Source organism: Anarhichas minor, unplaced genomic scaffold (genome assembly GCF_050575085.1).
Source record: "Anarhichas minor isolate MPS153535 unplaced genomic scaffold, ASM5057508v1 ptg000033l, whole genome shotgun sequence".
Classification (NCBI taxonomy): domain Eukaryota; kingdom Metazoa; phylum Chordata; class Actinopteri; order Perciformes; family Anarhichadidae; genus Anarhichas; species Anarhichas minor.
Window position 1 is genome coordinate 11,475,435 of NW_027466479.1, and position 27,946 is coordinate 11,503,380.

The following is a 27,946-nucleotide window of genomic DNA, read 5'->3' on the forward strand; positions in this document are numbered from 1 at the left end:
TCAGGTGCTACCTGCTCAGCAACTGATCTCCTTTTCATTTTCAGGATTTGTTAGAATTTTTTTGTCACCTTCATTGCCGTGACCCAAACAGACTTTTTGGGGTAAAAGCAGTTTTGAGGAAATACTCGATACGAACTGCACGCTCAAATGGAATCCAAATATTAATAATTCGCATCGAGAAAGGGAAGTTTCTCTTTTCAGACACATGGATGCATGTGGCAGCTGTAGCAGCACAGCATCTACTCACCGCTGTGACATAATAGGAACCTTTAGGAATATTTTTCAATCGTAAAACACTGTTTGAAGTTTGACGGCAAATATGAGCCCAGAGGGATTTGTTTATTGGCATGACATACATTTTCTTTTCAAATTAGACTTTTGATGAGCCCAGCCCAAAAGACTAAAGTCTGTATGAAATCCAACCAGTACATCACGTACCGTATACTGAACATACTGTAACTACTAAAGTGAGCTGGTTATTGAAACATGAATATGCAACAAAGGTATGTAACATGGTCATGGACATTGTCCCTCTGATAATAATAATGATTAACCCTTTAAATGTGGGATCTGGTCTTGCCTTTGAATAAAATGAATAAAATAAAAATAAAAACATTCACTACATATACCGGTGTACCTTATTTATCGTCTGACTTGCTGTTGTATTTGAAAGCCTGCTTTGGGCTTATACACACGTGGACAAAATTGTTGGTACCCAAAACCCACAACGGTCACTGAATGTCACCCATGACCTGCGACTGGGACCAAGCTTTCTGACACTGGGCAGCACATTTCGCTCCAGAATGCCTTGGTAGTCTTGAGATTTCATTGTACCCTGCACTGATTCAAGACACCCTGTGCCAGATGCAGCAAAGCAGCCCCAGAACATAACCGAGCCTCCTCCATGTTTCACAGTAGGTACAGTGTTATTTTCTTTGTATGCTTCATTTTTGTGTCTGTGAACATAGAGCTGATGTGACTTAACAAAAAGCTCCAGTTTTGTCTCTTCTGTCCAAAGGACATTCTCCCAGAAGCTTTGTGGCTTGTCAAAATGCATTTTGGCACATTCCAGTTTCAAAACTGGAGCTTTTTGGCAAGTCACATCAGATCTATGTTCACACACCCAAGAATGGCTAAGAGCAAAACATTGGACTATTGTGAAGTGGCCTTCTATGAGCCCTGATCTAAATCCTATTGAACATCTGTGCAAGGAGCTGAAACATGCAGTCTGGAGAAGGCACCCTTCAAACCTGAGACAGCTGGAGCAGGTTGCTCACGAGGAGTGGGCCAATATACCTGTTGACAGGTGCAGAAGTCTCATTGAGAGTTACAGAAATCGCTTGATTGCAGTGATTGCCTCAAAAGGTTGTGCAACAAAATATTAAGTTAAGGGTACCATCGTTTTTGTCCAGGCCATTTTCATTAGTTTTTTTTTTTTAATGATTCTGTTGAACCACTATTCAAAAGCTTTGTATGATTTTCATTAGTTCATTTTCAGTACATTTTTATTTATTATTACTTTTGTCATTTTCAAGTTATTTCAGTGACCATTGTGGGTTTTTCTGTCTTTAACGGAAGGGTACCAACAATTTTGCCCACGTCTGTAGGAATATTGTGATAAGTGTGAGAATGGTGACTATGTAATCACAGAAATAGACACATTAATCTCCACAAAGCTGGGCCTGTCTCAATGAGTGAGTGTGTTGCTGTGTGCGTGTGTGTGCTTGCCAGAGAGAGTTTAGCAGGTTTGTAGGTGATGCTTTAATCCAATCTGCATTATATGGCGATAAGACTGAGTCAGCATTATGAGCAATGGACAGATCACTGCTTCATCCTGGTAGACCTCGTTTTACTGCTTTCTGGTCCAAGCAGAAGATGGTGGTGTTGGTGCTTTTCAGCTCACTCGATTTTTATTTTGGCATTGGCTTCGCCCGTTGTTGTATTTCATGTCGACGCAAAGTCAAACCAAAACTAAGTCTGCTTCTGCTGCCACAAGCAAAATCAAGAATTAACTGAGCTCCTTGGTGTGAAATAAATAAAAAATCAACCCCATGAAGAAAAGCGAATCAGGCAATACCGCCAACAGATAAACAGTTTAACAGCAGGTGGGTGGAATAGCATGGCCACTGTGTTGTGTGTTCACTTTTTCATTTGTTCCTTCTTTCTTCACGGATTCCATGGTCATAGTGAGGATAAGCTGTTTATACTTCAGGTGCCCATGTTGCAGATAGTGAAGGTGAATAAAACCAAACTATATTCATGATGCCTGACTCAAAGAGAATGTTTGAATACAGACGACAAAAACAGATGCTCTGAAATAAGAAGATATTGATAAGCACGTAAATATGCTCACTGTTAACAAGCCAGCATAGAGGAGACTCAGACCAGTATGATGTTTTGGATGTTTTTGAAGTCCTCCAGCAGAATATTGAATCTGGAAATCTGGAAATTCCTCACAAGGAAAGAGGAAGAGGAGGAAGGATGGGCAGAGTGAGGTTTTAGTCTCCCCCTGAGGGTCAAGTCAGAATTCTAGTTTGAAATATTCTCACACTGCACATTGCTAGCATCAAAGACGTGCTCATTATTGCCCACCACTCCTCTTTGTTGCCACTTCCTTTATCCTTCCTTCTTCCACCTGCCTCCATCCTCTTCCTTCTCTCTATCTCCTCTCCTCTCTCTGTCCCTTCTCATCCTTTCTGACGTCTCTCCTTCCTCCGCCAAATGTCTTTCTCTCTGGTCTCAGATGAAACAGTGTTGGTTTAATAATTCCCGATCAGAGTCTTGAGCTCTGTGCTGATTCTCCCAGCTTCGAGTGCAGCCCAGGAGGTGTTTCTTGTCTCTTCAGAGTTATTCTTGAAACACTGAATTAAACCATACCACATTGTAGGATGCATTAATAAATTCCAATGATTTAGTCTTGGGTAAAGTATAATTTATATATAATTCCACGAGAGGGAAATATGTCTTTGATATGGTCATAGCTGAAAGTCTAAATATAACAACAGCTATAGAGCATACTGGCTATGATTGGTGTCAGTGGAGGGCAATATCATTTCATGTAATTTCTCATTTAATTTTTTTGACCATGACTTACATTTTTAATTGGAATTTCCTTTTTGCTTTTTCTTATTTCAGTTCATTTTCAAAGTCATTATTTCAGGAAATCTGTCCTCCGTGGTATCAGTGCATTTAACGCAGCTATTTTCCTCAAGTCAAAATATTTTTGAGAAAGAAAGCTGTTAAATTATGGGAATAAAGTGGTAATTTCAACCGAAAGTCACAATATTTAAAGGAAATAGTTGAGGCATTTCAGCAGTGAAGTTGAGACAAAGGCAAACGTTTTAACATTGTGAGAATAAAGCTGTAATTTATGTAATATTACAGTATGAGGAAGAAGTCATAATTTGACAAGAAAAAGTTGTCCTAACATTGGCCCAAAAACTCTCAGGATCTTCTTCTTACTCTTCTGGCTATTGCTTTGGTAGCCCTCACTATCCTACTGTTGAATCCCAGATTGATTTTGACTGGGTTGGTCTGGACGTAGCTCTAAACTGACATGTATATGTCCGTGTTTTTGTTTGTGAACTTTAGGTAATCCAGATCAACTTTGAGGAGTTTGACCTGGAGATAGCCTATGATACTCTGACCATAGGAGATGGAGGGGAGGTGGGCGATCCTACAGCTATACTGCAGGTGTAAGTATTACGCTATCCTTTTACATACACATTTATGTCTTGTGAAAAGTTTTGTTTGTTGGCTTGAGGACAGCATGTATCAAATGTAGACAGACTTTAAAACGCTACAAGAAAACTTTAGAAATATAGAAACCTGACTTTGCTACATTATTCCTTTCTGAATCAAAGGAGGTCCAACACTGTATCATCTCTCTATGTCAACATGAATAGTGTACTAGCTGCTCGTAAAAAAAAAAAAGAACGGTGAGAACAAGGTTTTTTTAAAGGCAACTAAGTATCACTGATGTTTGATTTATAATCCTTACATAATGTTTTACTTTTACTACTTTTTACTAAAAAGCAACCTCCCAACATCCTTCAAATTCAAAGAGGTCATTGACAAAAAAAAAACAGCACTCAAAGCTTCTACCTTGCTTGAAAATCCTGCATATGAAGTTCAGTTGTCTTCTTAAAGCTGTAATGATGAGATGCATACAGAGCAGGGTCTACTGTCGTACCAGGCTGATTATGGCTGCAAAACAGCTTCACCAAAGTAATGTCATGAAATAAACTCCTTAAGTATAAATGCAATAACTTTCAGATAATGCGCTGCCTTAGCTGCATTTCTGCATTTTCTTTTAGTGATTTTAAGAAGCAGATTGTGCCACACACAGCAGGTTTCCATAATGGCCTTCATGAGCAGCAGCGCTATTGTCCTTCTATCAAACGCCTCACAACACAGTTAATATGTTCCGCGTAAAGCCAAATTGATCAGAGTAAAAACTGTGTCCATTTTCATTCTGGTTCTTGATTTAAGCCGTCAGCTGCCAGCTAGCACGAAAATCCTCCATCTTCTTTGTCGCAATTAGTCAGCCCATAAAACGGCAGTCTGCATTATGTGTGCTCCACTTAAATGATGAACCGCTCCTAAATTTTGAAAGTGCTCCTGCAGTGGCCAAAAGCGTAACAGATGCGGACCTTCTTTTCACTTCACTTTGGAGTCCGTCGCTGTTAACTTTCGTGCCTAAAAGGTGTTGGCAGCCGGAAAAAAACAAACGGTGGATCAAATGAATGTACACTGAGCAATTTGCTTTCCTGAGGCAGCATTCTGCAAAACCAAAGCAAATCAAAGCATTCATCTCCAGCACAGTATGTTCCAGCAATTTGTTCACACTGGGATCAGCACTTGAGAATTTGATTACGGCTATGATTGCGGTGATGAATATTATACTTTTTTATAATGGTGATTATTATGTCGATAATTTAATACAAATGTGTTTGTTCTGCTCCAGCCTATCGGGGAGCTTTGTTCCTGACCTGATAGTCAGCATGACCCACCAGATGTGGCTTCACCTGCAGTCAGATGAGAGTGTCGGATCGATAGGATTCAAGATCAACTATAAGGGTAAGCAATGACCATGTGTTTGTGTGTGAGAGGGAAAAAGTAAATGGCATCTATGTGAGTGATGGGGAAGATGTATTTCCCAACTAAAAAATAAAGATGAGCGCAGAGGCTTTTTAGTAGGCTGCACACAGAGAAAGGTGTGTTGCTAGAACAAGGAACCATCTCCGTGAGTTGTGCTCCATCACGGGTGCAACTATTCGACAGTCGCTTATTTTCCGATGATTGTGTGTTGGGGAAAGATGCTTTTTGGGGCCAGTTTGTGTGACGTGATGAACGCAGGAGTTGCAACACGTGCAGCCTCTACGTCAAAATTGCTCCACAGGTCAACACTGTTCCTGGGAGCTCGGGTATGACTAGTAGCTTATACGCTATGATATGTTTGCTAACATTAGTTAGTTATGATAGTTTTGTTAAATGTTAGCAGTAAGATATTGCTGTTTCACTTACTAAGTCAATTCACTGACTTCTGACTCGTCCCTAATTTTGTTTCAATCATCATTAAGATATAACAAGAACATTGGGGGACATGTTTGTTGGTTGCACGTATCGCTCAGCCCACAGTCAATCAGGTCACCAGATAATGAAGTCTTTAAAGCAATTGACTCAAGGGAATTCTCGGGATACAGAGTAGGTTATAAACCTAGGTGACGGCTTTGCCCCGCTGGTCTCTTCTCACCACTGCGTTCAGGGGAAAGGAGCTTGCAACTGCAAGACAGACCAAACTTGTGGATCAATTGACATGGAAAAGATTCATTCTCTTCAGAGAAATAATCTTTTATTTGCTAGGTTTGGAATAAACGTTTGTCTAGCAGTAACTGACCTTTAGCTTGAGACCAATAAAAAACAGTCTGTATCTGTCCTGTTGGTTCAGCTCCTGCCGTCCTGAAATTATGAACCTTTACAAAGTTCTCTATTTGATGAATGTCTTGTGAGTCTGATTATAGTCCATGAACAACAAAGGGGTGAGCTTTGCTGCAGAAATTAACTTTGTGTGCCTCATTTGGGTGTCATCATCTTTGGATTTATTGTCATAATGAGGTCACAGTGCTGAGTCTGGTAATGCAATGAGTTCCAAAAGTGGTGGGACAACGGCATGTTGTTTTGATATATCTTTGCCCTCTTTTCTCCTTGAGTTTCAATGTGAAGTTCAAACAATACAGGGATTAAATGGTGATCGAAAGAAAAGACAAACGCATATATGATAGTGTATTTTTTTTTATGTTGCAGCATTTTATATACATGTAACAACAAGAGTTATTCAAATAATAAATAATGAATTACCTCATGTTCACCCTTAAAAATATCCAGGGTGTCAAACCAACTGGAAATCATAATGGGGGGCTCCGCAATAGCTGCACGTATCCTCATTCATTTCTTCTGAATAATTTCCCCAAAGTTAATGGAGAGAACCAGCATTAGAATGCATCCATGCTTTATAATAATACTCCACTGTATGAGCATGAGGGCCTGACTTTCTTTTATTTTCAGAGATTACGCTGTCAATATTCACTACAGTATAGTTATCATCTATATGCTTTTAACAATGGAGAATTGTGTATTCTTCCTACAAGCATAGCGAAATGCCAGAAAATTGTGTGTAGTTTCCACTGGACTGGTCTAACGTTATTTTTCACAGATATAGTGGTGTTAAAGTATATGTCGACGGATAAACAACAAAAATGCAGTTCAAAAATGCATTTTGTTGTTGAAAAAAGTACAAATAAGAAGAAACATCATGAATCAAACACTATTTACCCCCCCCCCCCCACACACACACACACACACACATGCACACGCACACACACACCTGGATGTATGTTATCCCAAAATTAGGCTCGCTCAGTCGAACCCAAATACCCTGAAAAGTTCCATCAATACTCAAAGATCAATGTGTTTTTCTCTGAGTGCTGGCTCCATCACCCACAAGATTTACTATAAAGGTGGACGCCTGTGCTGTTACTGGGTGGCTTTGTGAGATGTGTGTGTGTTTTTGAGAAAGAAAAGGGTGGAGAGTGAGATAGAGAGAGATTATGTGTGTGTGTGTGTGTGTGTGTGTGTGTGTGTGTGTTTGTATTCCCAAAGCCACATCCCGTAGACCTTGACTATGAAATATAAATATTATCAGTGGCTCTAGCCTTGCTGCAAAGTCACTGATGCACTACACAATGTGTGTGTGTATGTGTGTGTGTGTGTGTGCGCGTGCGTCGGACAGGTCCTCCATCAGTGAGCCAACGAAGCTGTAACAAGTCACTCACTACTTTCACTCCTCACATTCCCCCTCTCCCTTCCCTCTCTGTCTGTCTCTCTATCCATGTCATTTTTCCTCATTAGCCATCTCTCTATCACCACTCTCTCTTTCCCTTCCTTCTACAATCACAACCTTTTCTCTCTAGGTTGCTCTCTAATGCACTGTTGTTTGTTGTCTGTGCTTCTCTCTTTCACATCCTTTTTCCTTTTGTCAGACACCCAACAGGGGCATCTCTTGTGTTGTCTTTCAGCCGACCAGTCCCGCTTTCAATGTTTCTCTCGCTCTTTCTCCCCCCCTGTCTGTGTCTCTGTTTCTCTCCGTCTCATCATTCTCCCTCTGTCCCTCTCTCTTTCTTGTCACCATTCATCTATTATTAAAGCCAAGGTCACCAACCTAGCAATACTTTGACTCCACTCCCCGTTGCAGGGCATACAAATCACACACCCAAACTGCACATGCACACATAGCCGTCCAGACTGCCTGTACGGCAGTCTTTCCGTCTACCCTGAATCATATCGTGTCACGGCTATTGATTTAAGGGAGCGCTGCGACATTATTGACAAAACTTACATTAAAGATTCAGTGCGTTTCTGTCAACTCTATGAATAAATAAATGCATCATAAGCTTATATATCTGTCTGCACAGTCCATAAAGAGGTCTCATTGAGATTTTAGACCATAATTTATCTGTGTGTGTGTGTGTGTGTGTGTATATTTTTGTTAGTGATTGTGGAGTTATCCGATACCTCTGTACGAGCACCTTCAAAGCATAATATTTTCCTTACATGTGCTTTTATCATTTGGGTTCAGCATCAATAAAACAGCATTTCAGTGGTTTGTTTTCTTTTTCTGAATAATGAAAAAGATAAGTGAGTGTGTTACTGCATATATGCTGCATGTCAGGGTTTCTCTGTTTATATTTACAGAACAATATCTGACTTACAATTGTTATTTGGTTGGTTTGAAAATTATAAGTTATAGCAAGTCACTCAATAAGATTACAATGGGTATCTCAGGTTATTTCCAGTGAATCTATTGTATACAGTGTCCATTATAATTTACTTACTATAGTTAAAAATACAGTTTTGACTTTTTGAGGGGGGTGAGAATGAGAATAATAATGAGTATAATGTTTTATGAATTGTATGAGCCAGTCTTGAAAACATTACCTCATGACAGTACACTGATGTTATACAAATAGTGTTCTAATTGTACACATCGCTTGAATAAATAAAACATATTCAATATGTGAATTTGTATTGTTATTCAAACTGAATGACCAACGTCATACAACACAGAGCGGGCAGAGGAAATGCGCTGAATTTTCTTCTTGGAATGGGCAGGTATCAGATAAACCCTTTCTGAATAAAGTCCATCTCATAAATTAATATATGTAATGTAATATTACACTCACATTCTCAGTCAGAAGGGAGGCTCTGTGTATCTGGTCTCACCTGCTTCAGTTCCTCTTCTCACATGCCTCTTTGTCATCACTGAGTGTTTTGTGTCTTCAAATTGTCGGTAAGATCTCTGAGGGGCCTCAGCAGTATTCTGTCTCCAGCTCATCTTACTTTTGAGATTTTAGGGGCCGCCGCAGAGAATTTAGAGCGCTGCCATTGCCGTCCTTAATATAAATGCAGCAGCTGCCAATTGGTTTGACGCAGGATTCAACACTCCACACGGAGAAAGAAAACCTTCTGCCCCACTTAGGAGTAGCAGCTGATTCCTGCCAATTGAAACAGGCACAGGTGCTCATTTGCACCTCACTCACCTGCTGCTCACTGAAGCCACATTGTGACCATGGACGTGACAAGTAAAGACACCTGTCACCTGTCACCAGTGTGCGTTGTGTCTATTTTGATGCCAGACATGAGGGCCATCGGAACTGGATAATAAATACCATTCCTAATATGTATTTATATATAGGTTAGGACAACTGCTCAGTAAAGTATACATTACCAATATAATAAGTGTATATTTTAATACAGTACATAAATCTGCCTGTAAGACATGTCTGTATAATCACCACATTTGCAACATGTTGGCCTAAAAGGAAAATTTAAAAAAAGCAGTGTGCAAATATTTGTCTCACCTCTCATCCATTTACGTTGAAATACATTCAAGTGGTGAATTTGAGAATTTGTTTCCAGCGATGAGTCATTCCCTCGAGCCCCGGCTTTTTTAAGTGCATCATTCCAGCATTATCCCATCATCCTGTGTTATATAACGCTGTGCTTGGAGACTACAAAGTGCAGCATAAACATCAAGTGCCTGCCTCGCAGCCAGTTGTAAAAGAAGGCTCGATGGTACATGTGTCAATCTCATGACGAATGCTTTTGTTATCTAGTTTGCTTAAAATGCTAGATATTACTTGGTTTATCACATCAAATGCTATTAGCTTACCTGCAATTGCTCTGCAGCGAAGGCTCAAACACATGATGCTGTCAAAAGAAGTATAAAGAAAATTCTCATTCATCTCTATCATCGCTGTTTGGGCTTCTGTTTTTCTCTTCTCTTCACCGAGTTATAATGTCAGCTGTTACTTTTGAGATTTCATTTTAGATTTTTCATCTGTTTTTTTTTTTATAGTTTTTAATATGTGGTGTATTTTATAGGAGGAGAAGATGTCAAGGTGGATTTTTACAGCACAGCTGACCCCTGGTTGGGTAGATCGGTTGTGTGTGTGTGTGCTTGTGTGTGTCTGTGTGCACGCGCTGGGAGGGACAGAGAGAGTGCAATGTGTGTGTTTGTGTTTTCTCCATGTCTCCCTGCATTTGTGCACCCACATGTTTCTGGTTTTGGATGTAACTGTAGATGAGTTGAAAAGATTGACATGTTGTCTCATTATTAAGATTGAACATTTATGAAGCAGACTACATGACTGGTCTAAAGGGAGAGATTAAGAGAGGAAGAGAGAAAACATGTTGGCATTGGAGGCAGTGGAAGAACAGAAACAATGGAACTGAACTCTACACGGTGTCGTATTTACATATAATTCACTGAAGGACAACACATTTTGAAGCATGATTAAGCTCAATAACAACAGCCTCTCATATTTTCAGTCATGAAACTCCATCCTAGCTGACCGCCTGCAGTTAGTTCAGCAGCGCTGTAGTCCAGGTACAGAGCAGGACCCTCTTAATCACGCCGCGCTGAACAGAATTTCCTTCAGAGCGAGTGAAACACCATGAAATATCACTTCATGAAATATTCATTCACAACATAACCAGAAATGTGATTCAATTTTACAGTCAATAACCTTAATATTAGGGTGGTGAGCCAAAGCCTGACGCTTTTTTGGATGCGTGTTTCTGTGTGTTTGTGTGTGTTTTTTGCAAACCTGTGGAGAACAGGGCTTACGTTATCACAGAACTTTAAGCGGCATTTCATTTTCTAGTCATGAATTATTGACTCGTGTAACGTTCAGTTCTCTTGTAGCCACCTACTATATCTACTTGAAATCTACTATATCTGCGGATCATTCAGTCAAAATTCATCATAAAAAATGATTCTTTCTCTCATTAGGATAAATATATGCCATATATTTCAAATCATGTATGGCATTGGGTAACCGAGCTATGTGAAATATGTGTCCTGATTCCTATTTTGACTGATGGTCATTTCAAACTGCTCTTACAATAAATGGACAGGGATTGACTAAGCAACGTTCTACTTACTAAGAACCTACGAGCAGCCGTTTTGGCCCTCATTGGTCATGAAGTCATTTGAAAGGCTCATCAAGAAGCAGCACCAGATGGTTTGGCGCTCATTAGACTCTTTGTATTTAGTGGAAGCAGAAGAGACGTGTGTAAAATGCTGCTTTAACCTTTTGGCAGGATTTTGTAAGTTTTACTCCCTTGTTTTGATTTAACAAAGTGTACTAAAGTGATAGCGTGCTCACTAGTGTTGCATTTATTTAGTAATCTATTCCGATACTCTTAGATGAGGAGAGGGAGTGACAGTAACATCTTAGTGGAACAAAAAACACAAAAATGCCTTTCAGATGTGGATGTCCTGTTCTCTCACCTGTACTTTCTGTACATAGACTGTAGACATTTTTGTGGTGAGGACAGGCACATCCTGAAATTCACTGATGATGCTGGAAGTACAGAGAGTAACAGATACTGTATTTGGGAGTTACACCATTGAGCAAAAAAAATATTTTGTGCACTTTATGTAACAAGAGCCGACAGATATAATGTGTTTTTATGAGAATAGAATCATCTCCTATCAAATCAATCCTCAAAAGCTCTTCAGTGGCCTGTTTGGAACCTCAGAGAGGCAGAAAAATGTCAGTATTTCGTGTGTAATGAATTAGATCATTTTTATTCAAAGGACTATCTTCACATCTACAGTGGGAACTAGTCAAATGGGCCACTCCATTTTGCTCACATATTCAGACATCCACAAGCTAATTAGAGAGGCTGAGCTTCTCATTTCTTCCTCATACTGCGAATATGCTTGAGTGCAAAGACTTTCCTCTCAATTGATCTCCTTATGTGGCTATTACAGTTATCTTAGAGTATTATTGTATGTGGTTTACACATATTGAAAACAAAGCACAGCAACAGCAAGAATTTGCAGGAGACCGTTTATAGCATATGACAAACATTAGACCATGCAAACAGCTATACATTCAGCATTCGTTTACTAGCAGCATAGCCGTAAAATCAATTTCACAATGGTCACAAAAAAAGAGTAATAGCCAATAAGCTTTTTCCTTTTCCTCCAATCTCATTATCCCCCCAAAATATATTTCCTTGCTCTCCCAGAGCTTTACAGGTAGTGCATTTACACGTCGTTTATGTGCATGTGTGTGTGTGTGAGAGAGTGTGGAGTTTACATGTTTGTATGGATACAAGAGAATATGGACAACATGGTGATATAATAGGACAGAGTGTGTGTAATGAGGCTCAATGTGCAATCACAAACACAATATTGAAGTCATACACAAACTCTTTATGAAAAAAACAGACACACACAATCTCTTCCATGTATACATATATTTTTTAGCAACAAAGCATGTTCAGTCAAGATCATAAAATAACAGAAAGCAAAAGGTAAAATATATAAACATGCTGGTCCTCCTCTCGAGGAAGATATTTTCTTTCAAAATGTACATTTACTAAAACAACACTTTTTTAAATTCTTATCTTGCATAATATATCATGCAATATATCCGCAACTCCGTCGATGTTTGAGGATCGTCAGACTCCGTAGAGGTTTGAGGATCATCAGACTCCGTAGATGTTTGAGGATCATCAGACTCGGTAGATGTTTGAGGATCGTCAGACTCCGTAGATGTTTGAGGATCATCAGATTCAGTAGATGTTTGAGGATCGTCATACTCAGTAGATGTTTGAGGATCGCCATACTCCGTAGATGCTTGAGGATCATCAGATTCAGTGGATGTTTGAGGATTGTCATACTGCATAGATGTTTGAGGTTCAGCAGACTTCATAGATGTTTGAGGTTCAGCAGACTGCGTAGATGTGTGAGGATCGTCAGACTCTGTAGATTTGTGAGGATCGTCAGACTCCGTAGATGTTTGAGGATCGTCATACTCCGTAGAGGTTTGAGGATCGTCAGACTCCGTAGAGGTTTGAGGATCGTCATACTCCGTAGATGTTTGAGGATCGTCATACTCCGTAGATCTTTGAGGATCGTCAGAGTCCGTAGATCTTTGAGGTTCGGCAGACTGCGTAGATGTGTGAGGATCATCAGACTCTGTAGATGTTTGAGGATCGTCAGACTCCGTAGAGGTTTGAGGATCGTCATACTCCGTAGAGGTTTGAGGATCGTCAGACTCCGTAGAGGTTTGAGGATCGTCATACTCCGTAGATGTTTGAGGATCGTCATACTCCGTAGATGTTTGAGGATCGTCAGAGTCCGTAGATCTTTGAGGTTCGGCAGACTGCGTAGATGTGTGAGGATCATCAGACTCTGTAGATGTTTGAGGATCGTCAGACTCCGTAGAGGTTTGAGGATCGTCATACTCCGTAGAGGTTTGAGGATCGTCAGACTCCGTATATGTTTGAGGATCGTCATACTCCGTAGATGTTTGAGGATCGTCAGACTCCGTAGAGGTTTGAGGATCGTCATACTCCGTAGATGTTTGAGGATCGTCAGAGTCCGTAGAGGTTTGAGGATCGTCATACTCCGTAGATGTTTGAGGATCGTCAGAGTCCGTAGAGGTTTGAGGATCGTCAGACTCCGTAGAGGTTTGAGGATCTTCAGAGGGTCCACCCATACACACTCAAACACATGCATACACTTGAAGGAGCCTAATCCCTTTTGTGAATCTGTCAGCCTTGTTGTTACAAACAAGGATTATTTGTGTGTGTGTGTGTGTGTGTGTGTGTGTGTGTGTGTGTGTGTGTGTGTGTGTGTGTGTGTGTGTGTGTGTGTGTGTGTGTGTGTGTGTGTGTGTGTGTGTGTGTGTGTGTGTGTGTGTGTGTGAGATAAATATGTCTATGCCTTTGTGTGATGCTACCAGAGAGACTGACTGTGGATACTGTGATGTGTGTGTGCAGTGCATGTGTGTGTGTGAGAGTAGTAGTATGGGAATGTTCCGACAATAGGCCTGTTTTCTCTCCAAAGCAATTCGTTTTCTATTATTCTGCAAGGTGTGTGTGTGCATGCGTGCGTGCATGTGTGTGTCTATGTTTGTTGATACACAAGCGTTTGTGTTAGGCAGGTTGTGATTGGTTGAGTCTGTGGGTCTCATAAAGACGATGTCATGATGGAAATTAATGCAATACATCACAAACCCGCACTCAGACACGCACACACATACATATACTAACAGACAGACAAAGCACACACCTTTGCTTCCTGCCATGGGCCACTCCTGTAAATAATACCGAAAATAGGAGAGGGAGCGGGGGAATAAAGGAGAGAAAGGATGAGGAAATAGAGGGTATATTTCCTGAAATACAGAACACAACATTTTAAAGAGAATTGTGGTGGTACCTTTATATAGAATCAGAGAAGGATCTGTGTAACCTCATTGTGCGACTGAATGTGAAAAAGGAAGTGTCACAAATACTTGCAAACTCAGGGGAAGGAGGCACGCAGAAAGAGATGGATGCAAACTTGCTCGAGGCTACGTGAACTAAGAAGTAGAAATTCGCTTGACGCAGCAAACCGAGAGCCAATCATCTTCAAGCAAGCCTCCATTCAGTTGGCAGTGTATTTCTGTTCAAAATGGATGATGGGCTCTTGCATGACATGGTGTTTCACAGCAGGAGAAGATGGCCATTGGGTATTTGAGGATGTGAACACTGCATGGCGACCACAAATACTGTTAAAGCTAGACTCCAGACGCTGGATAAGCGAGCTGCCAAATATATTCACTCGCAATGCTTAACTTGAAAAAAACATTCAGAGTTACATGTTCAAGCAGTCAATAGTATCTTATCATTAACTTTTGCAAAAATAACAGAGGAAAGATGTCACCAAAAGATGTATAATACATTATCATTCCATGTGGCTCTAGCTACCTACAGTTTGATAATACAGTTACAGTATATTGAAAAAAACACTGATGTATACCCTTGACAATAACTAAATTTGAAGAAAAATAACTGGCAAATACTGCTCCTCCGGTTGCATGCCAATTAGCAGTGTTTGAAAACCCTCTTAACTGTATATTATATATCCATTATGTGTCATTTGTCTAGTCTCTACTTGTTAACAGTGTTATGTAAGTTATGGTTTTCAAGAATGCTCTTCTCAATGTACTTTTTTTTTCTCATCTCTGACCTCTGACAAATGATCCTGTCACATTATAATAAATTATTATTTTCTTTACCATTTGCATTATTAGGCCTACTGTACCTCTTGTGTGTCAAACATTATTTCTGTAAGGTTGCTGAGATACCTAGGAACCTAATAAAGTAACTTATTTGGTAATGTAAAGATCCGTGTAATAGAATAAAGGCCAGCCGTATTGTTTATTGTCTTATTGTCAAAAAACTAGAAGAAACGGCAATGTGTCCCTCTCTCAATACTTTCTGACTTCCCCAGCCTGTCTGTTACCTCTGTGCAAAGCCTATTGGTTCCTAGTACAGATTTAATGCTTTAGGAATGGGTCATTAACATATTTTATAGTTTTTATGGATTAAGAAACAATCATTTTAGAAGAAGTAACTCAAAAAAGTGTAAATAGTACATTTGTTGGGTACTATTTCTGCTGTAGTTTTTTGCAGCAGCAGGACATTATATACGTGGGACTGACTCAAAATAATTAGTGCTCATTTCAATGAACCAACATGTCACGCAGTCCGACGATCAGGCTTATTGATGCATGGTTTTATGTTTTTTGGACAGTAATGGAGGTCTATGATCGCAGAGAAATAACAATCAGATGTTAATGTCTCCTTCTGAAATTGTGTCTTTACAGAAATAGACAAGGAGAGTTGTGGGGACCCTGGAACTCCTCTATATGGAATAAGAGAAGGGGACAGCTTCTCAAATGGAGGAATCCTGAGGTTTGAGTGCCAGTTTGGCTTTGAGCTGATTGGAGAGAGAACTATCTCCTGCCAAGACAACAATCAGTGGTCAGCAAATGTCCCCATATGCATATGTAAGTATTCAAATCATACGTAGGTTCTTTTCTTGGACAAGGCTGCAGAGGGACATGGCATGTGCATAACATTCAGTCTGACCTGTCACCGTGGTGACAGGACAAAGTTTATTATGGCCTGGAGCAGATGATGACCGATGATGCTGTGGCGATGAATATTTAACAGGAAATTTCTCTTTCTGCATCTCTTTCCCTTCTCTTCCTTTCTGTTCCTGAATGTTTATTTTTCCCCATTCTTTGTCTTTATCTGTCCGTCTCTGTATGTCCTTTTGTCTGTCTGTCGTTGTATGTCTGTCTGTCTCTGTTTGTTTGTTTGTTTGTCTGTCTGTCTGTCTGTCGTTCTCTGCGTTTCTGTACTCCTCTTGCTCCCGCAGTCCCCTGCATGTCCAACTTCACAGCTCCCTCAGGAACTGTCCTCTCCCCAGACTACCCAGAAGGCTATGGGAACAACATGAACTGTGTCTGGCTCATCCAATCAGAGCCAGGCTCCAGAATTCATTTGGCATTCAATGACTTTGATCTTGAGGCGCCCTACGATTCCCTCACTCTGAAAGATGGCGAGACAAATGATGCCGGCGTGATTGGGAGGTTCTCTGGAGCTGAGAATCCTTCCCATCTGACGTCCAATACCAACACACTGAGGCTGGAGTTTCAGGCTGATCACTCCATGTCAGGGAGAGGATTTAACATCACTTACAGTAGTATGTCATTTTTCTTATTCTTTTCATTGCATGTACCGTTTTTAGATATAAAAAATACCTATTTTATTACATGTGTTGTAAAACAGAATCAAATGTGGCAACACTATATTGACAGTTTCCAACATAAGATTTTTTTCCCACAAGTTGAAGTTTGATACATGTTTATGGCGGGTAAATGAATATCATTTAGGGTAATATTTATTATCTTTTGCAGCAGAATAATGCAGAAGGGTCTCAGGCTCACACATTATGTTTTGAAGCTATAAAACATACGACTGTAGATACATTTGATGCACGATTTTCAGCCTAGACCTTTAACAATTGTTGTAAATGTGAGCACAGCGATCACTTAGAACGAGTAAGTGCAATTTTAGATAGAAGCTTTTGTAATTCACTAAAAGTTGGATGAGGATGCTGCAGGCATCAACAGAAAGAATTGTTCCAGAAAAGACAAAAGACAGACTTCATTGATCCCAGAGGTTTCATGTGGTCAATACAGCAGCTAAGAATAGAGGTGTATGTTGCAGAACAAAGAGTATTAAAAGAACACTTTTTGGTCGTTTTGTTTGTTTGTTATCATACCCAGAGTCGGATGAGAAGATCATCATTTCATCATTTTTGTATCTGCGCGTCCAGTGCAAAGAGAGGTCCAGGAAGTGTTTAGCCTTGCTTAGCACAAAGAATAGAAGTGAGCGGAAACTGTCTAGTTCAGTCAAAAGAGAAACAACACACCTTCCAAAACCTCCCAAATTGCCTTTTTTAAACATCATACCTTGTGTCTTTCACCCGTGTCAAAATAGAATCCAAGACATTAGTGTTTTAGGCGAACACTCAGAAGTTCTGTCTCCATTGTAAAGTTGTCAGCTGTGCAGACCTGATCAAAACCCAGGTGACTCTTAGATGTATCGATCATAGCTCGCGAGACAACAGGATACAACATGTACAGTAAATGAGATCGTTTGGGATTTTGTTGGAAGGCCTATTTGTTCATTTTTGATGGTGCAAGCGAACTGTTTGCCCCTGCTTGCAGTCTTTGAGCTAATTCAGGCTAAACACGTCCCCGTACCAGACAAACTGGAAATGGAAATTGATATTGATCTTCTTGTCTGACTGCGGGTTTGACGGCAAACAGATAAAATGTTAAAGTGTTCTGCCCACAGTTCCCTTACAGTTTATTTATGACAACATTCTGTGGATAACTGACTCTTTTCTATTTTTTTTCGGGTCATTACGTTTGTCATTTTTAAATCTTTCTATTACCTGATCACACCAGATTTCTTCAACTAGCGAAACATTAGCAATGGAAGGTTGGACTTTACAGCTTTCTAATGTGAGCAAACCATATCCTGATGCAGACACGCTCACATGAGGGTCAACCCAAGCGCGGTGCAAATATACTGTAGCACCATTAATTACCATAATAACAAAGTTATAGAACAGACATAGTACAGGAGACGTTTTACTGGCCAGGACTGAACACTAAAAGACACACGTTGCAGCAATAGATGTATGTGATTAGTGCTCAGAAATGTCATCTAAATGTAGCATGTGAGTGTCGGTAAAATAGAGGTCTTGTATTTTTTCATAACATTTCTTGTGTACGACTGTCTCTCTCTGTGGGCGTCTAGTCTACTATATTGTGCTCCTCATATCTGTGTCTCCTTGTAACTTTTTACCACAGCATTTGGCCATAATGAGTGCCCAGACCCTGGTATTCCCATCAACGCTCGCCGCTTTGGAGACAGCTTCCAGCTTGGCAGCTCCATTTCTGTGGTCTGCGAGGATGGTTTCATCAAAACCCAAGGAACCGAGACCATCTCCTGTCAGTTAGAAAAAGGAAAGGTCATGTGGAGTGGGCCCATCCCTAAATGTGAAGGTAAATATTGGCTTTATTGCTGATTAAACTATTAACTCGAGAACAACCCAGGAAGTGGAAATGAACTGCTGTCAGCTCGACAGAGGGAAAAAGATATGGAGGTGTCCAGTGAACCTAAATATCCAGGGAAGGAACTATTTATACACTGCTGCCAAAGGTACAGCCATTAGCTTACAAGAATAATCTGGCAGACCCTTTCTTGTAAGCTACATACAGGAAGAATTCTATGGAGAAATGTGAAGTTAATGACAAAACAAATGTGAAGGATATAATTATCATAGTTGTATGTGATAAAAAGCAAAAGAAACAGTGAGCACTTCCTTGAAAAGTCAAGTGAAGTCTGCTTATTAGTCATTACACCAATCAACTTTGACGATTCAATATGTAATTATTATATAATTGTCACACTATACCTCATATACCATCCTTTAATAATAGTCGGAGTAAGTATATTGCCATTTAAATATCTCCATTAGTGCAAAACTCGACAGCTTGTGATAAAGCACAGACAGAAGGAAATGGAAATCTAATCTCAGGTGGAAGAAAATATCGAAATAGTGCTTTAGCTGTAACTCTAACTGAAGATATACTGTTGACGGTACAAAGAAAAGCCGTGCTAATTACGCTCCAGGTCATTTAATGTCCCCAGATCCTTTGTAGCTAATGTGTGTCGATAACTACTTGGATGAAAATTCACTAACTTGTATTCAGGAGGCACAGACCAGAACTAATTGACTCCAGACACGAAGTTAAACTCTAAACAAGATCAAATGTAAAAGAAGACTGGAACAGAATGGCTCCTGGCTAATGTAACCTTGTGTTATCATTCTGGAGAATCTTCTCATTTATGATTCTGAATGTTGCCTTTGAATATGATACATTATTTATGTTCCTCTAAGTGTATTTTTGCATTGAATGCCATCCTTATGATGGCAATCAGTGCAACAATGAAATGTCATTGTTTTTGTGCTGATAGCACAGTGATAAGGCCTCCGACAGGACTATAGCTACTTATCCAAAGTAATTGTAAAATCATGGTCTACTGTTGTTTAATTGTGAAATCAGAGCATGTCAACGCCTCATCAACCGGTACACTGTCACAGCAAACCATCTTTTAGACAAGAATATTGACTGTATGCTTGTGAAGCTGTACACACTTTGCACACACATCACTAAGGCTTATATCGTTATCAATAAGTCCACTCACAACAACTACACAACCACGCCCTGCGATAGAATACGCACAGCACACTCGCCTCTCTCTCGCTAATCGTTCACACGTGCAACCCGACACACACACCTTGGCTCAGCTTCTTCTAGTTGTCGTCCTGATATCTAAGACCAAAGGGGGTCCATTTAGGTAAAGACATTTTAGTAAAAATGGCAAGTAATAATAAGCAAATAGTAGTCTTATGATTTAGAGACCCCCCCCCTGGAATTTTGCTGTTGAGGCTTTCAGGAGGTCTGATTTTGCACACTGCTACTAAATCCCCCCAGATCTGTCTGGTGTCACGTCTCACTTGCCGCACATCAACTTGGATGTGGACTTCACCCCGACTCTCAGCCTCGACTTGAGTGGTTTTGATACAAATCAACTCTCGTCTTCCCTTTTGCGTCCTCTGTATCTGCCTTCACGTCCCTCCTTCTGTCCCTCCTCCTCCAGCCCCGTGTGGAGGCCACTACTCAGCCCCGAATGGAGTGATTTTGTCTCCTGGTTGGCCTGGTTACTACAAAGATTCCCTCAGCTGTGAGTGGGTGATTGAATCAGAACCTGGACGCTCCATCAAAGTCACATTTGACAGGTGGGTGGCATGATTCTCTGAGCATATTATGAAGACTCTCAGAGCTCTGGACAAGGCAGAACTGTGCAGATTCATCAGATATGACAACGATCTATTAAATGTCATAGGTTGTTTAATACATATTGGGAGGATATTGATCGGAAAGGCTGGGTGATATTTTGGTTTGTATTATATGCTCTCTGAGTTGTGGACCGGGAATAGATTCAAGACTAGAGGAGCCTGTAAAATATTATGTTTCAACTTTATTTCATTGTACAGTGCATTTAACATTGGCTCAACAACCTGTAGGGGGCTTTAAAGACTGGACCTCTTCAACCTTTTTTTAACCTGCAGCATTTTAACTCAATTAAACACACATGTACAGAAGTATGACTTTAATGGCTGTGATAATCTTTTGATTAACAGTCATTTCATTTGAATGCAGTGCAACATCAACTTAGCGTTTTTTTAAGGACCATCAATGGAATTCATCCCTTAAATGGTAACTTTGGTATTTTTCCACCTGGACCAAGGGCATAGGTTGAATTTCAACATGGGTGGAGACACATACTAAACGGAGGACTGGGGCTCCTCCCTCAGACAATTTTGAGCATAAAAACACACCCATAAAAACAATATTGTTGCTGAATATTTCTTTACGATGGAAATACGTGTATAGGAAACCACAAAGGTAAGGTCACAAGTGACAAATTATATTAAAAAAAAGGAATCTAACTGATATTTATTCTCCTGTAGATCAACTTTTCTCATTAATGTTATCCCTGCTAAGTCAACACACATGTAGGCGTGATTTAGTCTCCCCTCTTATGTGTCTTTTGTTTTTGGAAGTAACCTCTTAAATTTGCATGTGGCACCTATTCACCTCAATGACACATGAATTAATTTTAATTAATTTAGAAAACCCTTGACCACACAATAGCACACATTCAGTGTTTTTTTTTCCATTGACAGGCTCAGATGGCAAAATAATTGTCTGACAACATTATGGAAATGACCCTACAGAGAAATACAACGTTTTTCATTACCTTTTGCATGATCTGGGCTGTTTGTTATTTTGTGTCCGGCTCAGAGAAGTGTCGTTCTGAAATGTTGCATTGCATGCACATTGTCAAAATCAGCTAAATATTCCGCCATGAGACTTAGAATCTTTTAGATAACGCTGAGCTACGCTGTCTTTACTCCAATACAAAAACAAATTCTGACAACACTGGTGTCCAATGACACTTCTCTCTCCAACTCTCACTCACGTTTCCATCAAGTCACTTGACACAATAACAGAAAGCAAAAGGTAAGAAAACTAATTTATTTCTCCGAGGGGTCCTTTTTATGTTGTTGTCAGACACTTATAATTACAATCTGACATAAATGGACATAACCTTAGACACAAAGACATGGCAAAATAGAGTCCAGGATAAAAAATGGCTGAAGTTACCCTTTCAATGAATGCGTCAAAGAGATCCAACATTAGTGAGTGAAGAAAATAAGCCTGAACTTTTTACGCAGTCTTGCGTTGTCCTATCTGTTTGAAATGAAATATGAAGGCGTTTATTCCAGTGTCTCTTTAAAAAAAGAAAAAAGAAAAATGATCATCAGCATTGTGATATTCTGATGTTGTTGTCTCACAGGTTCCAGACAGAGCTGGGTTATGACTTTTTGGAGATCCATGATGGGCCAAACCTCCTGTCTCCTCTGGTTGGCTCCTTCAATGGTACCCAGGTGCCCCAGTTCCTGTTCAGCAGCAGCAACTTTCTGTATCTACTGTTTACCACCGATAACAGCCGATCAAATGCTGGCTTCAAAATAATATATGAAAGTAAGTCAGAAGCAAATACAGTATATTCATGCATATAGACATGTGGACATGCCTTCATAGATACAAAGCTGTCTTTGAAAAATTGTCTATGCCTTCTGCAGACCACAACAATACACATGCACTTCATACATAACAGTAGGTGTTGTGCATGATGTCAGGACACAACCTTACACTAGTAGCCCACCAGACACAGATTCACATGCTGGCCTGACATGCAGGTCATCAACTGCGATAAGCAAACCACCTTGATTGCACAGCATGGTGCTTTATGGGGAGATTCAAGCCATCTGTGAGTTTTAGATTATGCAGATCAGCAAAACTGCTGATGCGAGTCTCGTCTTTATGCACATACATACTATGTAGACATCTAATCTTTTTTTTTTTTCAGGCGTTACAGTGGACAGCTACTCGTGCCTGGACCCTGGTATCCCCGTCAATGGGATTCGGTACGGGCAGGACTTCTCCATCGGGTCCACAGTATCATTTGGTTGTGATTCTGGCTACAGACTCAGCCACGAGGAGCCACTAGTATGTGAGAAGAACCACTGGTGGAGCCACTCTTTACCTACATGTGATGGTAAATACCAATTAAATAGCCTCTCAGACAAATACATAATACATATATATAATGTACAGTAGTTCACAGGTTTTCCTTGCTCTACATTATACCAGATTTTTTGTCGCACTTATCAAATATTAAACAAAAACTTGGGGAAACACTCCTATAACCAACCTTTATGGACATGAGAAGGCCTGTTTAATTTGGTACTGACGTGTTCAAATTGACATTGTCAAATTAACACAACATAGCCCCCAAAGTATTAAATATGACGGCCCTTTCAGATAATGTGTGTTGATATCTCACAGTAATCTGACGCCCCAACATTATACCATCATCCTCAACTCTGTGTCATCTATTGTCAGATGTAAAAACCCCACTATCCTCTTAACTTTAAAGTCTTTTACTTTTTTTGACATACATTAGATCACTATCTTTACCCCCATTATATGAAATCCCACACAATCTACGTTTAATCTATGTGTATGTGCAGAGACAGTATGCACAGTGTTAAGTGTGGGAGCACATACTTGACATGGCATGGCCACATCTTCACTGCAGTCTTGCTTATGATATTTACAGTACAAAATAATTGTTCCAAAATTAAATAGCAGGTTCTTTTTTAAACCAAAATAGATGATCTAGTTGTTCCATTAAAAAACAAGACACAAAGAAGCTGAGTTGCGTGAAAGAGCTCAGAAGTGGAGCCCACCATCCCTATATAGGGAGCTGAGTCACACAGAACATGTTCTGCGACAAAACCACTGGTTGAATCAAGCACACACACACACGCACACACACGCACACACGCACACACACACACGCACACACACACACACACACGCGCGCCGGGGCAATTTGCAGTGTGAAGGCTGCTGTGGCTGATAGGGGATGATTTCAGGAGAAGATTAGAGATCTGTGGGCATGTACAGTGTGTGTGTGTGTGTGTGTGTGTGTGTGTGTGTGTGTGTGTGTGTGTGTGTGTGTGTGTGTGTGTGTGTGTGTGTGTGTGTGTGTGTGTGTGTGTGTGTGTGTGTGTGTGTGTGTGTGTGCCTCCTGTCACCTCCTCTTCCGTGTGAAACGTGAACACAGGAAGGTTTGAGGTAAGGTTGACGAGAGCCTGTGTTGGCTGTCACCTCCTCTCTCTTCTCTCCCAAATCAAGGAATGAGAGGGGGCACAGGAGTAGCTGAGGGGAGGAGGGGATCTCTCTCTCTCTCTCTCTCTCTCTCTCTCTCTCTCTCTCTCTCTCTCCAATCATGGAGGAGAGAGGAAGGAGAGATGCGGCACTGCTGCATCAGTTTTGTAGCGGCTTGCTTGGTTCGGCTTGTTGGCTGATTCGCTTGTTAACCACATTTGAATTGCACAGTTCCCTGGACCAGCAGTGGTTTCCTCTAAGGAGGCAGTTTGAGCACACAAGCATCAAACATGCTGCCTGGAATATGCGGGCTGAATGCCATCAGACCGTGTTTCGACAGTAAACACGCAAATATAGGTACTATTTGCTGCTGTGGTTGCTAAGAAATGATCTAGTGTGATGATTGACGGGTCAACAATGAATGGCAGCATTGAAAGCTGACTCAGCTCTCGGAAGTGTTGCAGAAATCAAATTATGTTTTTACTGTGTATTAGGAAATAAGCAGCATTCCTTCCTTTGATGTAAAATATAAAATGAATGACACAATGGCAAGATTATCACATTAGCCAAACAGAAAGATTACTAGATTGTGAACTAAACTCGTTCATGTAATATTCATATTGAAAGAATGACCAAAATATATCAGATTTTCTCAAAGCCGGAGGATTCCCTTAAGAAATGTTGTGGATTTAAATGAATCAAAGTATGATTCAAATTGCTCGGTCAACCTTTCTGAAATCCAAAGATTGATGTTTTAGACCAAAAAATGAAAGTCGATAATGAGGGCCGCGGCTTCCAGGAGAGGTGGAGATCGCAATATTTTTTTCACCGAAAACCGAAACAACTGTGTCTGCCTAATTAGTCATGAGACTGTTGCCTTGTTTAAGGAATATAATGTAAAGAGACACTACGAGACCAAACATGCTAATGCTACAACAAGCTATCAGAGCGACCGAGCTAGAAAAGTGAAGCAACTCCAAGATAACTTGGCCTCACAGCAGCGGTCCTTTTCACATGAAAACATCATCAAAGTAAGCTACCAAGTGGCCATGGTAATTGCTAAACATGACAAACCTTTTACGGAAGGTGAGTTTATCAAAGACTGTGTTATGAAAATAGCAGAAAACATATTTGCCCCGAGAAGAAGACCGAGTTTGCTAATGTTTGCCTGGCTCGTAACACTGAAGAGCTATCATCAGATACTAAGAGACAACTTGATGTGTTTCGTTAGCCTGTTTCATGTGTGTTGAACTTAAATGTGAGACAACTTTTCATTACCCTCACTAAGTCATATTTAAGATTGTCTTGAGGTGAGAACATTGATCGGTTTCTATGTAATTAGCTTTTAGATGGCTTGTTCTTTGTGTTATCTGACTTTCAAGATGTGAAAGAAAGTCAGAATAGTTGTTGAGATGTGTTCACACATGAATGCTTACATTTGGTTACATTGCTATTTGCTGTCATTGAAAATAAAATGATTAAATAACAATGTATGTATAGGCTACTTGTATTGTTTAAAATAATGTCAGCAGGGACTGTTGGCCCTTGGGCATTTTCACATTATCAAATCTGGCCCTCTTTGAAAAAAGTTTGGACACCCCTGTTTTAGTGGAATCACTCAACCTAGCTTCATCCACATGAAACAGAACGGATAGTAGGACCTACTAACAGACCGAGGTGGACAAGAAGCAATAAGTGAGATCTTAAAGAAAGAGAGAGAATGAGATAGAGAGGAAGGAACTGGCAGAGATAGAGATGTGATGCAGTGTTTCAAATCTCTCATATAACTCAGCATTCAACATTAGGAGCTTCCTGGCAGAAAAGTATAAATAATTAATAGCGTACTGTGTGGGTGTGTGTGTGTGTGTGTGGGTGGGTGGGTGGGTGGGTGCGAGCCCGCTTGCATCTATGTATCGGTTAGTTGGATATATTCTCACTCCTCGCCCTTGTTTTCAGGGATGCTGATGTCGTATAAACGGTGGTGGTTGAGGGGGAAGATACTGATGCTCTGTTGTGGTTTTGGACACATTTTCAGTGTCTGACTTGCCTGTTTTATGTTGTTGTGGCAGTGCTCACCTTTGGGTCTAAACAGATTGTCGTCTGAGCCGCAGCTCTCAGTGTTGGTGGTTGTCAGCTCCCACTGAACTGGTTAATTGACCTGCTCAAGGAAACTTCAGCAGAACTTTCTGGTTTGACCTTCTCCCAGCTGCTCTGCCATCGTTGCACTTCTTTGAGGTAATGTTATGGCGTTTTATGAGTTTATTGTAAGAGGAAACGACAGGCCAGTCGGCCAACTATAAGATGAACCAAGTGGAGCGAGCCGAAATGAAGCACCTTGCAACACATGCATGCATTAGTATGCACAGAATGAGGGATTGCCCCAGCTTTTCCGAGGACCTGGTCTCAACCCTGAGCATCTCTGTGCGAGCACGGGTCTCTTACTGCATAACAATGTACACGGCTGAACCGCGTGCAGAGCTCGCAGGGTCATCCTGAGGCCGCACTGAGCGGTTGAAAGTAGTAGGTTTTAAGTAGTCTCGAAGAAACATTTGCACTGCTTCACTGCTTTGAATATCACTGCTTCCTAATCACTTGAAATCAAACGGTATTAAAAGGGGGCAAAAAAACATTCAGAAACAAAAGATATGTTACGGTTCTTGCACAAGATGCAGCTATTTGGCAGCATTAATGTTGTGGAAAAGTAGCTTAAATTATATGCAAGCAGTGGTTTTCTTGGGATTGTTTTAGTTCGTGTCTTAGTTTTCTTCCTCAAAACAATTTGGAGCTCAGAAACAGTTCATCCCAAAGCAACACAATCTTGCAAATATGTTTCAGTTCTCCCACACTTGCCCAGATGCTCATTTGTAATATAACAAGGAACTTTGCAATTTAGTCAGTAACTTCTACTACTCCAGTTACTTTGTTTTTCTCCCATTCCTTGTCTCACAATATATCCACTGCATTTATTTTGAATTCATTTGAGTTGGTTGTTTTATGCAGAACCTGCAATTGCAATTAATGCTGAAGTACGAAAATTAAAGCTCCAAATATGTATTACAAACTGGCACTGAAATATGGTTTATCAGGTTTGATCATGCTCAGTAATGCAGTCATGAGGACACACTGGGAGTCTAGGTAAGTCACTACCATGTGGAAGATACTAAATGAGAAGTACAGATCTTGAAGCTTGAGCTAATTATGTCTAAGCAGAGAAGCTGAAGTGTTACGTTTTGCTCTGCTAGAGGCAGGTGCTCTCATTTAGAACATACAACTATTCATTTAGAGTGTTGGCACCTACAGTGTGTACCCACTTATTGAAGAGCACCCTCCAGAAAATTGAAACGACAACAAAAAAAAGTGTCTATGATTCAGACCCACACGATACAACTGATACTGTTTCTTTAAACACAAAAATAAGCATATTGCTTGTTCATTTCACTAGATTATTATGCACTGTCAACATATATGAGGAATGACTCGAATCACATTATGCTTATCATCAGGGGCTGGTTCGTTTCAGGGACATTACACTACATAAACCTCAAATAATCCATTATTTATCCTTCCAGTGTGTGGTGGATTTTACATTACCCATGCCATTATTTTAAATGTGCAACAGAAGTAGGGAATATATCAGAAACAAAATCTAATTTAAACATTTAAAGTAAAGCTGAAAGGGAATACTCACTAAAACATTTCCAAATGTGACAAGACACATTTTAGTGCTGTCAGGGCATGCAGACCTTTTCTACCAACAAGTTTTAGAGGATGTCTCTCTGTCTCTCTGTATCTCTGTGTCTACCTCTCCCTCTCTTGTAGCGCGTGTGTGTGTGTGTGTGTGTACGATAGAAGTTGTATTAAAGGTCCACAGGGAAACATTATCTGTTTTAGCTATCAACAATCTGATGCTAACCTTCTCTCTGCTTCTGTCCCGTCTCCCTCTCTCTCCCTCTCTCTCTCTCTCTCTCCCTCCCTCCCTTGGTCTCTTCCACTCTGTCTCTCTCAATCTATCCAGCTTTATGTGGCGGGGATGTTAGAGGTCCCTGGGGAACCATCCTTAGTCCCGGCTATCCAGACAGCTACCCTTCATCTCTCAACTGTACCTGGACCGTTGAAGTCAGCCACGGGAAAGGCAAGAGACACAC

General features: G+C 40.4%; 1 protein-coding gene across 1 annotated transcript in view; it reads left to right on the forward strand.

Annotated features, from left to right (window-relative positions):
* The window catches only part of csmd3b (CUB and Sushi multiple domains 3b), a 241,463-nt gene that overhangs the window by 144,393 nt on the left and 69,124 nt on the right, over positions 1–27,946 (forward strand). Inside the window, exons 10-18 of the mRNA XM_076106168.1 lie at positions 3,592–3,695; positions 4,967–5,079; positions 15,732–15,914; positions 16,289–16,615; positions 18,297–18,491; positions 20,155–20,293; positions 21,919–22,106; positions 22,495–22,683; positions 27,817–27,933. Coding sequence (XP_075962283.1) covers positions 3,592–3,695; positions 4,967–5,079; positions 15,732–15,914; positions 16,289–16,615; positions 18,297–18,491; positions 20,155–20,293; positions 21,919–22,106; positions 22,495–22,683; positions 27,817–27,933 — 1,555 coding nt within the window. The remainder of the gene's footprint in view (positions 1–3,591; positions 3,696–4,966; positions 5,080–15,731; positions 15,915–16,288; positions 16,616–18,296; positions 18,492–20,154; positions 20,294–21,918; positions 22,107–22,494; positions 22,684–27,816; positions 27,934–27,946) is intronic.